Genomic DNA, 11401 nt, shown 5'->3' with positions numbered 1-11401 from the left:
AAGCAACAGATAACTTGGATGTATGACTTTATAATGGGTTCACTAAAGAATATGATATGAGATAAGTTGTTTGCCATGGCACTGCATTTCAAAATGTGCAAGTGTGTGTTGGTGTAGTTTTCATTTATCAGTACCAAATCATTTTATTTCTTTAACATCAAGGCTCCCATCCCTGTACTTAACATCTTACCGCCTTACATAAAGGGAAACGGCTAAATTGAGCGTCGCGATTGGGTGCGCTCGTTTTCTAACCAAGGAGACACCTGCTATTGCGGCTCGCGGGGATTGACGATGTGCTTCATAAGCTCCACTCCCGCGGTCAGACGAGGCAGCTATTGGCAGCTCCACACACGAACACACACACACACACTGACTGTGGCTTGAAGCGTCGACTCGATCGGTTTTCCTCGTTGTCCGTTCCCCGGTTGATGCTGTTTATATCACAGGACGAACAGCGTTTTGACTCATGACATTTTAAAGTCCCGTTGTCAAACCTTAACGGTGAGTAGTGACTGTAGCTAAAGCTGTGTGGAGCCAGTGTGTGAAGGCATACAGTCAACGTACCGTTTAGCTAACGAGCTGACATAAAGATAACATCAGCTAATGCTTGTGAGACATAGCTTACTATTAGCTACACACTAGCTAACATGGACATGGCGTCTTACATGGATTTTCATTCAATGACACTGAAGCCTCGTCTCAGCCACAGCTACACTCGAGGTCAATGTTATGTAATTCAATGCAACACAACGTGAAATGTTATTTCTCATACATTATTTATTAGCCTCGGCTGTTACACCCCATGAGCTTGGTTCCTCTACGGGACATGCCCTTTTACACACGGACTGCAGATCAGGTTTTGGGTAGTACCGTTTTCCACTGACCTAATTAACGAGGCCAAGAATCCCCAGGTGTGGCATTTTAAATTGTCTTTCTTTTTTTTTTTAATCACAAACTCTGGCAGGCAGTCAACTGACATACACACGAAGGAGATAACAACATTCAGATAAGATATGAGCTTTAATGAGTTTAGTATCTGACTCTCATTTATCCGAGAGAGTACCATCAAACACTGGAGTGCGGTTTACATGTCTCCAGCTGCAGTTTTACTTCTGTTGAGTACACTTGCATGTGTTTACTTTACTTTTGATGCACCTACAGGCTGGATGAGTGGGCCAAACTACACCACCCAGTCTGCAGGAGTGGCCGAGATGAACCGCATCCATTATGAGTTGGAGTATACAGAGGGCATCAGCCAGCGCATGCGAATCCCTGAGACCCTCAAAGTGGCCCCGGAGAGCCAGACAGGCTCCATGCCACTTCAGCAGCCCTTGCCCCCTCACACGACGCTGATGCAGGTTCCTGAAAGGATTGTCGTTGCAGGTAAGGACAACTCCAAAACCATTACCCTAGTGTATGACAAACAAATAGTTTGAATGCCCTGCTATTAACCTTTTGCTGGACAGAAGTCAAACCCCAGAACATTTAGCTCAAACCAAAGCCATATAAAGCTAAAACAGTTTTTTTGTTGTTGTTTTTTTTTTTGCACTGAAGTCAACACGCTGCCCATATAAAATTATTGTGATCCTTGCAACTTGCGATCCTCTTTTTGATGAATTTGTCTACAGGCGATGATGGGGACCCTCAATTTACTCGTCCAAAAGACTTGGATCTCATTCAGTCCGTCCCCTCTGTTGACCTCCTGAACATGAAGGCCCCGCCACGAGTCCTCACCCTTACAGAGCAGCCACTGGACTCCCTTGAAACGGACCCAACGGCCAACTCACAGAGCAATCCCACCCACATAGTAAGTGAAATGAAGGTTTCTATTCAGCGTCCTTTTTTATTTATCATTATTTAACATTACACTTTCCTTGAACACTAACCTTATACAGTGGTGCACAGTTGTACAATACTGTGCTCAGAATGATGCAAAGGTATGGGCTGCAGCACAATGGTTATGTTTACAGGCACAAACAAAAATGTTAAATAAAAATATGTAAAAATATTCCAACTAAGCTATTTAAAGGGTCAGTGAACATCTACATGCAGCACGATGTTTCCACCGGTGCTGGACTTGTTTGACCAAGCAAACACAGACCCCCCCCTTTAATAAAATAAAAAACCATTAATATCCAAGACTTTTGTAATATTTAAAAGAAGGTATTTTTCTCTTTCACACCAGCAATGTGAGTCTTTCTTTTGGGCATATTTGCCCCAGTCTTGCAAACTGTTAGCTGGTTGATTTATGCTCAACGCGCGTGTTGCAACCTGCAGTAAGAACCTCAACTAAGACACAGTGAGCTGAATACATACCCAGATAAGGCTCATATATCCCACATGTCTTCAGGGTTATAAAAAATCCTTTTTTTGAATATTCAGACAGAAAATTCTGTTTACATGATTTTGTTATATTTGGATTAATAGTGGGGAATATTAGCGCAATTATGAAAATAATAAAAATAAATACAGTATGTATGACTTTGCAATAACATTGAGGTATCATTCTGATCAGATGAAGACAGTTACAGTTGAGTCCTTAAAAAAGAAATTAATAGGAAGTGGTATTTAGCTGTAATAATGTAATTCCACTTCTTGCCCTCGATGCTAAACATTCCATTAGTTTCAGTCTGTACCATCTGTACACAATTACCTGCAGTAGAAGTCTTGGATTGCAGTTTAAGAGGAGATAGGGTTACTCGCTTGCTCATTCATGCCTTACAATCAGACTTCATCTTTTGTTGTTGAAGCTGCTCTACTGAGTGTGTGATGAATAGTTCATTTTCAATTAAATGAGCTTAAAGTACCTTTCTCACTGCAGACTTTCCCCTCAAGCTGTGAAGGTAAATCTGGTTGTTTCTCCCAAAAAAGTACACATCTGTAGTTGCTACGCATTTTAGAATTATACAAAAGGACATCACACTGTTGCCTGTCTCTCTGGTTCAATGCTGTTGGTCAAGCAGGCGTATGATAACACCTCTAAATATGATCCATTATTATTAGCAAGATACAAGTCCAAGAAACAAAGAAATGCAACCTCTTGTTATGTCTGAGGAGGAAAGGTATTCAGCATAAGCAGGGCAGGAAGTTATAGAGCCAAACAGTGGCATGAAGAGAAATAAAGAAAAAACAGGGAGATAAATAGAGAACTTGTTTTCAGTGCTGATAACGGAAGAATCCAATGTCATTAGTTATTTTCAGCAGCTTTTAAAGAGTGATGTTTGCAGTACAGCTTCCTAATGAGCGAGATTCTCATGCTTGTGCCACCGCTCCCCCTTGATTCTAAAGTATATTGGAAAAGAAAAAGCGAAAAATATAAGCTCTTGATAAAGTCAGAGTTTTACACGCCGAGACAACCTGCCAATCGGCAGTCAATTGTGACAAAAATCATTGCCGTCTTCTTCCAGTCAGTAATGCAGTACTACATATGATTGTATCCTATAAAATATAATATTCTAATATTCATTTGTTGCAACCTGTAATGTGAGTCTGACACTATTTGAAATCTTTGTATTGATAACAGACCAACTTCCATGCTCGGTCTCGAAGGGAGCGCAGTGCAAGTGAGAACATGTCAGTCCGTCACAGCAGTCAGATGAGCAGAGGGGATATGAGGTAAGGACGCAGTAATTTAAGACCCCTGTCACGACACTGCTTCACTGCAGCTGCCTTTCCATTCTAAATTCTTATTTCACTCTTGCTTGATTTAAATATATCTGCTTTCTCTACTATTTCTCCCCACTTACCTCTCTGCCAGTGTAACCCCGTCCCCTTCTGCCCTCCCAGTCCGCTTGTGTCCTCCCCTCTGTTCCCCCGAGGATGCCAACATCAACCTGTTCACAGCGGCTGGCTTCCTGTCTTATATCCAGTCAACGACACGCCGTGCGTACCAGCAGGTCCTTGAAGTCCTGGATGACAGCCATCGCAGGTGATTTCTTTTCTTTGTTCCTGAGATCACTACATTCATCTGTCCACAGTCTGTTATGCTAGTAGCAGCATAGATTTTGCTTAACACTTATGGACTTTTGGATTCAAAGTCATTGTTATGTGTCACTTCACTTTGAATTTGGATTTGAGCAGCAAGACTGTCCGGACTGAGATAGAGCTGTAAGAATCTGTCGGGAATCCCGTTTAACTCGGATTTCGTGTTAGTTTCCTGGGGGGAAATATGCATTGTGAAAAGTTCCCTTTCACACTAGTTGTATTTTTAGCTATCTTTGCAGTTCCTGGACTGAACCCGTTTTGTCACTACTCTTTACTCAAAATTACAGCATTGTTGATCTCCACAGGACACACCTGGACCTGGCCGTGGATATAAACCCTGATGAGTCTGGCCTGGTGGACGCCTCCTCACTGCGACGTCAGGTAATAGGTCTCACATGGCTAAACGCCATTCTGGGTCACCAATAAGGGACTAATATACACCTCCACACAATGTCCTGGTGTGCTAATGTATTTATTTGGTTGTGAGTAAGCTCTTATATTTAGATTTAAAGTTAACTGCTGGAGTATAGTAAAGTGTATTGATAACAGGCTGCTTTTGAATAAAGCTGACAGTGTTTAGTTTCAGTAGGTATTTTGCGATACATCTGTAATCTAACAAAAATTTTGTTGCTGCTGTTCTTGTGGTTTGTTAAAAAAAAAATTTTATGACCATTTCTATGTCTGTGTTATTATTGTGGATGTTGTATCTTATTTACAGACAGATAAAGATAAATTTGTTACCAGATTGTTACAATCGTTTGTATATGATTCAGAAATGCATAGTCAGGCCCAAGTAGTGTTGTTTGGATAAAAAAAAATGTTTGTGTGTTCATTCAGATTGTGAAGCTGAATCGGCGTCTGCAGATGCTGGAAGAAGAAAACAAAGAACGCTCAAAGCGAGAGGTGATCTTGTATTCTGCCACAGTGGCTTTCTGGCTTATTAACACCTGGATCTGGCTCCGTCGCTAAAACAGGACGGGACTGAGTCTCCCAAAACAATGGAAGCCAAAGCAATTCCTTGTTAACGTGGTATTTGTTGAATTACTACACGAGTCTATACAAATGTGTAAAGGCAACAAATGGAATAGCTCTCTAACACAATCCAGGATTTTAGAGCAAATTCTATATTGAGCTTTACTAAATTCAGGCTTAGCCCTGGCAATGTGCTGATGCAGGAAAATAATAATCAGTAATGTTTTGTGTGTTTTGTCAATATCATTCTGGCTTATATTCACAACTGCAGACATGGCCGTAAAGTAACTGTGGTGAACTACTGTTACAGCACTTTAATCAGGAGTTAAGATGAAGTTGCAGACAGATCTTTCTCTGTGTCTCACTGCTGTCTAAACTGGAAAATGACGAGCAAGGCAAAGCACAATGACACTACAGCTGGATAGTTTTGTAAAGCACTTAGCAACTGCAGTTAGCAACTACTTTGATGTGAGAAGCCGAGGTTTGATAGGTTGCTTCAGACTCTTACCTTATTAGGCTAAAACTAACTGCAAAACAGGAGGTTGTTAAACAAGTATAATCTCTGAATAGATGTTGAAGTTTCAGTGGAAACTATAAATGGCACATCTCCTATAGTTTGAAGTAGCCAAACAGTGCTAGCAATAAGGAAAAATGGTCAACCTTTAATAATATGTTATGGTTGCTTTATGCAAAGAACTAGGAAAATATTGCAGTTTGCACCATTAACAGATGGAGGAATGCTTTGCCCAAAAAAACATTTGGGGGAACAAGGATTTACTTAAGCCACAAATGTTTTGGGAACACTTCCAGAGCTGGAACTATAAGTTACAGGACCAAACCTCAGACCTCACCTGTTCTGTATGAAGTGAACTTCACTGGTTTGGTCCTGAACTACCATTCTCAAAGTGTCAAAACAAGAAGACTAACTCTAGAGATGCCATAACATTTGCCCTGAATGTCCTTTAAGTTCTTCATTACCCAAAACATTGGTGTAAAGTACTTGAATAGTCTCCTGTTGAAAATGTTGTTTTGTCTCTAATGTCATTGTTTTTTTTTTTTACCTCTTTGTCAGCCACATGCCTCGGTATTCTTCTGATATTGATGATACGGTAATAAAAATACTAAGGCTAGGGTACAAAGTGATGTGATAATATTTTCTCACGCTGCTCATACTCTTGGAGCTTGTTGTTACCTACGAGATTAAAAGCATGTAGTTTTATACATCATAGTGTGATATAAATCTTTTATGTATGAACCTGTGTCATAGACATGAAATATTGTTGTCATTATTTTTGAACAATGAGTTAAGCAGGTATTTCATGCAGTTTATTTGTCACATATTACTGGGGTGTTTTCTGTTGAACACTGTAGCAACTTGTACCACTTGAAGCTGGAGGTTTAAGTTAAATATTTGACTGTCTTTGTAATATATGAGTACATTCATTGTGTGTAAATATCTTTGCTGTAATAAATGATGGATGTTCGTTTCTTCCTGACCCGTGTATGTGTGCATTGCTGACCCCTACTGCTCCCTTAGCTGGTCTACAACACCAGGAAATGGAGTACCTTTAAATGGAAGTCGTTGTAGAGAGTTAGCATTTCATTTAAGCTGTTTCAGCCGGAAACGGTGTCAACAAACCAAAAGATCCTCGTCGAACTATTTGGGGAAACTTTCCTGACATTTTTCCCCGAGTCTCCAACCCGGAAGTGTTTGTAAAACAGAAAATTTGTGTTCCAGGTAACACAATGGGGATCACCAAACTGGCTGAGTTAATCCGTTTAGATGCTCCCGATGCTATTTCTCACAAGGACATCAGTGACTACACAGGTACCTGGTCATGTTCAATGGTTTTGAGAGCGCAGTCTTAGAGAAAAATCTTAAAAGTCTTCTGCTAGCCGCTAACGTTAGCATTCACATCAGCTGACTACTAGCCCAGCTGATGTGTAGTTAAAACAACGCTGTTACTAACCCATAACATCCCCAGTCATTCTTAACAATAAATTCACTACTACTACAGTAATACTTGAGTATATTGTGGCATGTTGTAATTTGCTGCAACTATTCAGCATTTTTATTCCTTAAAAACGTTTTAACCAGCAACTTTACATATCACACCATAAAGTGAAAGGGTTTGCATTCAAAACCTAATTAGCTTAAGAATAACTGATATTACTTATTTTACCTGAGTAGTGAATCCACATTTTCTGTTGCCAAATAGAGGATTAATAATCTAGTCAGTGAAGAAATGTTTACCTCACATTTAGAGCTTCTTTAATAAAGTGAATTACACTTAGCTATGTTAACCTATCTGTTAACAGATCCAGACCAAATCTGGATGTTAACACTACTGTTAAAGAGTTTTGAGGTGAATACTCACTGTGGTAAACTACTGCCAGTTAAATATAATACTTTAACATCATTTGTGCAGTAACAGTTTATGGGCTGATGCACATAAGCATGTTTCTTTGGAAGTAGTGAGAAAACTGTACTTAATGCTTTCTATCTAAGTACTGCACCTTGAATGATCTGTTATATCTAACCTCTGTGTAAATGTGAATGATAGACGAGCCATTAATGACCAAAGTGAAGTTGTTAATTTTTCTATCCATAATGCTGCTGTTGTATTTTTACATTCCACAGGAAAAATAATTGCGCTGGATACTTCAATTGTTATGAACCAGTTCCGTGCAGTAACACCTTCGCTCAGGTGAGTTGTTGGATGACTCCTGACAGTCTAGAAATCCCAGCAAAGTGACTCTCCAAGAAAATACAAATGTCTGTAACAATGGCACATCCATTCTCAGTCTCAGCAAGATTGGTTTAACAATTAACAGAGGTTTCTATTTGGTGGACACTGTATTTGTGTAAAATGTCCTTTATTTCTTCTCTCTAGCCCCTTAACAGGTCTCTTCTTTCGCACACTCACCTTCCTGGAACACGACATAAAGCCGGTCTTTGTATTTGACGGAACACCTCCTAGGGAAAAGACAGCTGTTGTAAGATCCATGTTGTGTCCCTTTTGCTTCTGACTCAACTAAACATTTCCTCGTTGTATGTGTAAGACAGTCATTGATCATAGTGAGCTATTAATAGCTGTGGAAGCAGTCTATCAAGATTTGTCGTTGATGGAGCATATAATAGAGATGTCAGATAACTGATACAGGTGACTGTCACTTTGGCTGATGGAATCTTGTTTTTCCTGCAGCTTGAAAAGCGAGCTGAAGCAATTGGTTGGAAGTCCCCTAACCGGACAGGCACAGGTACATCTACACAGAGAAAGGTTTATTAATTATACAATGTACTGTGTTACTTAGAGATTCACTAGGATTACTACCTAGATGTTCTTAACCAAGTCTCCTGTGCTCCCTCCAGCATCATCTCAGACCAGAGATTGTCATCAGCTCCTGAAGTACATGGGTGTGCCTGTCATCCAGGTACAACTTTTAAACATCGAATTAATATAAATTAATTTATCCCCCACAGTCTTTTTTCCTTCCTCAACTAATGCACATAATTTTAATCTGGCAGGCTCCAGGGGACGCTGAAGCACTGTGTGCCCAGCTGTCGAGAGAAGGGACTGTGGACGCTGTGGCATCAGAGGACATGGATACACTCCCGTTTGGAGCCAGTACTCTTATACGCCAGCTGAATGCCAAGAAGGACAGGTAGGAACTGTGCAACTCAGTGTTGCTCAGAGGACTGAACTGGGGTTTCTTGCATTTCAATTAATTTACTAGCATACGCTACGATAATGCTTTGTAAGTTTCCACAGACATTAAGGTTGGCTGCTTTTCTTCCCAGTAGCACTGGTTTTCCCTGTTAGTGTACAACAAAAATCCAGCAACAGACATGCTTTATATAGGTTTATCATTGTGACCAGTGTGCTAAGATATATTTGAGTTATGGTTGGTTAAGTGTCGTTGCATGGTAATGCAGTTAAAAAAATGTCATTATTTACATGCATATGGCTTGGGTTTTGACATTGAGTACAATGTAGACCACTTTGAGAACAACAGTTCCGTGGACAGTTAAACACACACTTGTGTCATTTATACAGCACACAAAGTTACACGTAAAGGATGATGTCAGTATATTAGCTTTGTTGACAATGGTAATCTTAAATTGCCCTCCTGTAGAGATGAGACTACATAATAAAAGGTGTGTACAGTCAGCAGATGGCTTGTCACAGAAATATCTTAAACCTCAGTAATTCTCAAAAGAAGGAGAAGGACTGTCCTCCTTGTTTTATCTCCTTGGTAGCAACTGTGACATGTCAATCAAACATAAGAGACATACATCCGTAAGTCCATCAGCTGATAGTTTATGCTTATGATCTTCTATAACGGCAGTTCGATTTGAAGATGGGCTCCACTCTGTCTTCCCAGTTATAACCACCGGATACATAGTGGATAATAAATAGACTGGTCAGAGTATGGTTGATAGATCGGCTGGTTGATGGATCTCTCATTTACAGCAGTCTTTTGCATCGCTATGTTTGAAGAACGGATTTGGGAGATTTCCATATTTATCTAATGTTGATTCCATGCTATTTTTTTCACAGTGAAATTACTGAATATTCATTACCCACGCTGTTGGAGAAACTCAAAATTAATCATAAGGAGGTAAGACTGAAACACTCTTTAAGATGTCTCTCATGGAATAGGATTTATATATCACATACAGTACATGTTAGTATAAATAGATTTGTAATCACCCTATGTAAATACAAATTGTGTACTTACTCTTTTATTTTGAAATGTTCTGCCAGTTTGTTGACCTGTGTATTTTGCTGGGATGCGACTACTGCGACAAGATACCTGGTTTGGGTCCAAAGAGAGCTCTGAAACTGATCCAGAAGCACCAGACTATTGAAAATGTGGTTTTACATGTCAACCGAAAGGTATTAGAGAGACACTGTTTTCTCCTTGTTGTTCTGTCTTTTTCCTGTATTACAATAAAAATTGTAAAATCTAATACAATGAGTACATCCCTTCAGACCCATCCTGTACCACAATCCTGGAAGTACAAGGAAGCGAGAAATATATTTTTGGATGCGAAACAAACTCCAGCTCCAGAACTGGTCTGGACTGAGCCAGATGAGAAAGCCTTGGTGGAATTCCTTCGTCGTGCCACACGTGTCAAGTATGAGCTCATGATACCAGTGAATATCTTTAAACATTTTTAAAATGATAACCATTTGTGTTGGTGCGTTTTCAGGGAGGAGAGGATCCATAATCGGATGGAAAAGTTCCGTGAGATGCGGCGAAATAAGCGAGAGGAGAGAGAAAAGGAGAAGGCAGCTGGAGGTCACAAACAGACTCTCATGAAGGACTTCTTCAGAGTTACCAGAAAGAGAGAAAAGGTGAATACAGCAAGAAAATCATACACAAAAATAATTATGAATTTGTGTATTTTAAAAGCTTAGTAAATGTATTCAGTAGTTCCAAATCTTCTACGGTGATTGTCTTAACATTCTTTCTTTTTCTTTTTCCTCTAGCCTGTGGAAGTTACAGATACTGTAAGCAGCAACCAAAAGAGGCCGAAGTCAAAATAAGCCTGCCACAGTTTTTTTTTTTTTTTACTGATAACATGTCTAATTTTAATCTGTGTTTATGTCAAAATATTCAGCATAAACTCTGTTCCCAGTCACTTTTGTTTTTACAAAACTATTATGATGCATTCCTCTGACGATCTTTTGACTTTATGGTATTGCACTGACTTTTATTTGACTTTTGTGATTTTAAGAATTTAGAAATATCTTTCAGAGTTTTAGAGGCAGCTGCTTAACATGTTGGATAATGGTTTTGCAGTAACAGAGCACCTTTAAGTTGCAACCAAATTCTGAAGAAGCCAAAACAGGCAAGACAGTCATTCTCTGCACAGGAGCGCTACCCAGTCTGACAATATAATGATCAGGTCTTGTCTGAACATCAGGGTTCACAACAATGGAGTTCACTGAGCAGTTCTTCGGCACATCCAGCAGTTTCCTGCAAAGCCACCAAGAAAGGCAGAGCAGGAGGTGGAAAGCAATGAAAGGGACCAGTGTGTCCTTTCCGCAAGCCAAAACTGGAGACAGGGGACTAGTCTAGTCTCATCACTAGATATTCAGTGAGCACCTGTTGTGTAGAGGGTGCCAAGGCAGAGACTTGAATTTTAAAACGTGCACAAAAGTGGTATAATGTGTAAAAGAGAGAGTGAGATGTTTAAATCCACAGGAAGAAAATATTATTTTGAAAAATAAAAATAAATGAATGATGGTATACACGTTGTAGCCTTGTTTTGTATTTTTTTATATAATCATGCAGTTTGCCTTTTTAAATAAAAATAATATTTGAGTTTGTCCGCTTGTGTGGTGTTATTGTAACTACAGGCAGATAGTACTATTTTCCAAATAGCATTGTTTATGTCAATCAGAATATGAGGAGTACCTCCAAACCGACAGGT

General features: G+C 39.6%; 2 protein-coding genes across 4 annotated transcripts; both read left to right on the top strand.

The window, feature by feature from the left end:
* Positions 1-363: 363 nt before the first annotated feature.
* mffb (mitochondrial fission factor b) lies at positions 364-4953 on the top strand (the record flags this gene model as incomplete). Of its 2 annotated transcripts, XM_084546522.1 has the most annotated exons (7): positions 364-501; positions 1162-1383; positions 1629-1807; positions 3524-3615; positions 3758-3928; positions 4290-4365; positions 4822-4953. In XM_084546522.1, exons 2-7 carry the CDS (start codon positions 1167-1169, stop codon positions 4951-4953), a joined length of 867 nt encoding a protein of 288 aa, XP_084402648.1. In that variant the 5' UTR covers positions 364-501; positions 1162-1166. The 2 variants fall into 2 exon arrangements, with proteins under 2 accessions (XP_084402648.1, XP_084402647.1); XM_084546521.1 differs by lacking the exon at positions 364-501 and having other exon boundaries at positions 1017-1383.
* A 1698-nt stretch (positions 4954-6651) lies between these two features.
* LOC311489445 (putative flap endonuclease 1 homolog) lies at positions 6652-10592 on the top strand. 2 transcript variants are annotated; one of them, XM_084546520.1, is made up of 11 exons: positions 6652-6784; positions 7598-7664; positions 7851-7953; positions 8163-8217; positions 8330-8391; positions 8486-8622; positions 9519-9579; positions 9726-9857; positions 9954-10099; positions 10175-10319; positions 10455-10592. In XM_084546520.1, exons 1-11 carry the CDS (start codon positions 6703-6705, stop codon positions 10509-10511), a joined length of 1047 nt encoding a protein of 348 aa, XP_084402646.1. In that variant the 5' UTR covers positions 6652-6702; the 3' UTR covers positions 10512-10592. The 2 variants fall into 2 exon arrangements, with proteins under 2 accessions (XP_084402646.1, XP_084402645.1); XM_084546519.1 differs by having other exon boundaries at positions 9726-10099.
* The last annotated feature ends 809 nt before the right edge of the window (positions 10593-11401 follow it).

The sequence above is a fragment of the Chelon labrosus genome, assembly GCF_963514085.1.
Source record: "Chelon labrosus genome assembly, chromosome: 6".
NCBI lineage: Eukaryota > Metazoa > Chordata > Actinopteri > Mugiliformes > Mugilidae > Chelon > Chelon labrosus.
This window is presented reverse-complemented; position numbering and strand designations above follow the sequence as displayed.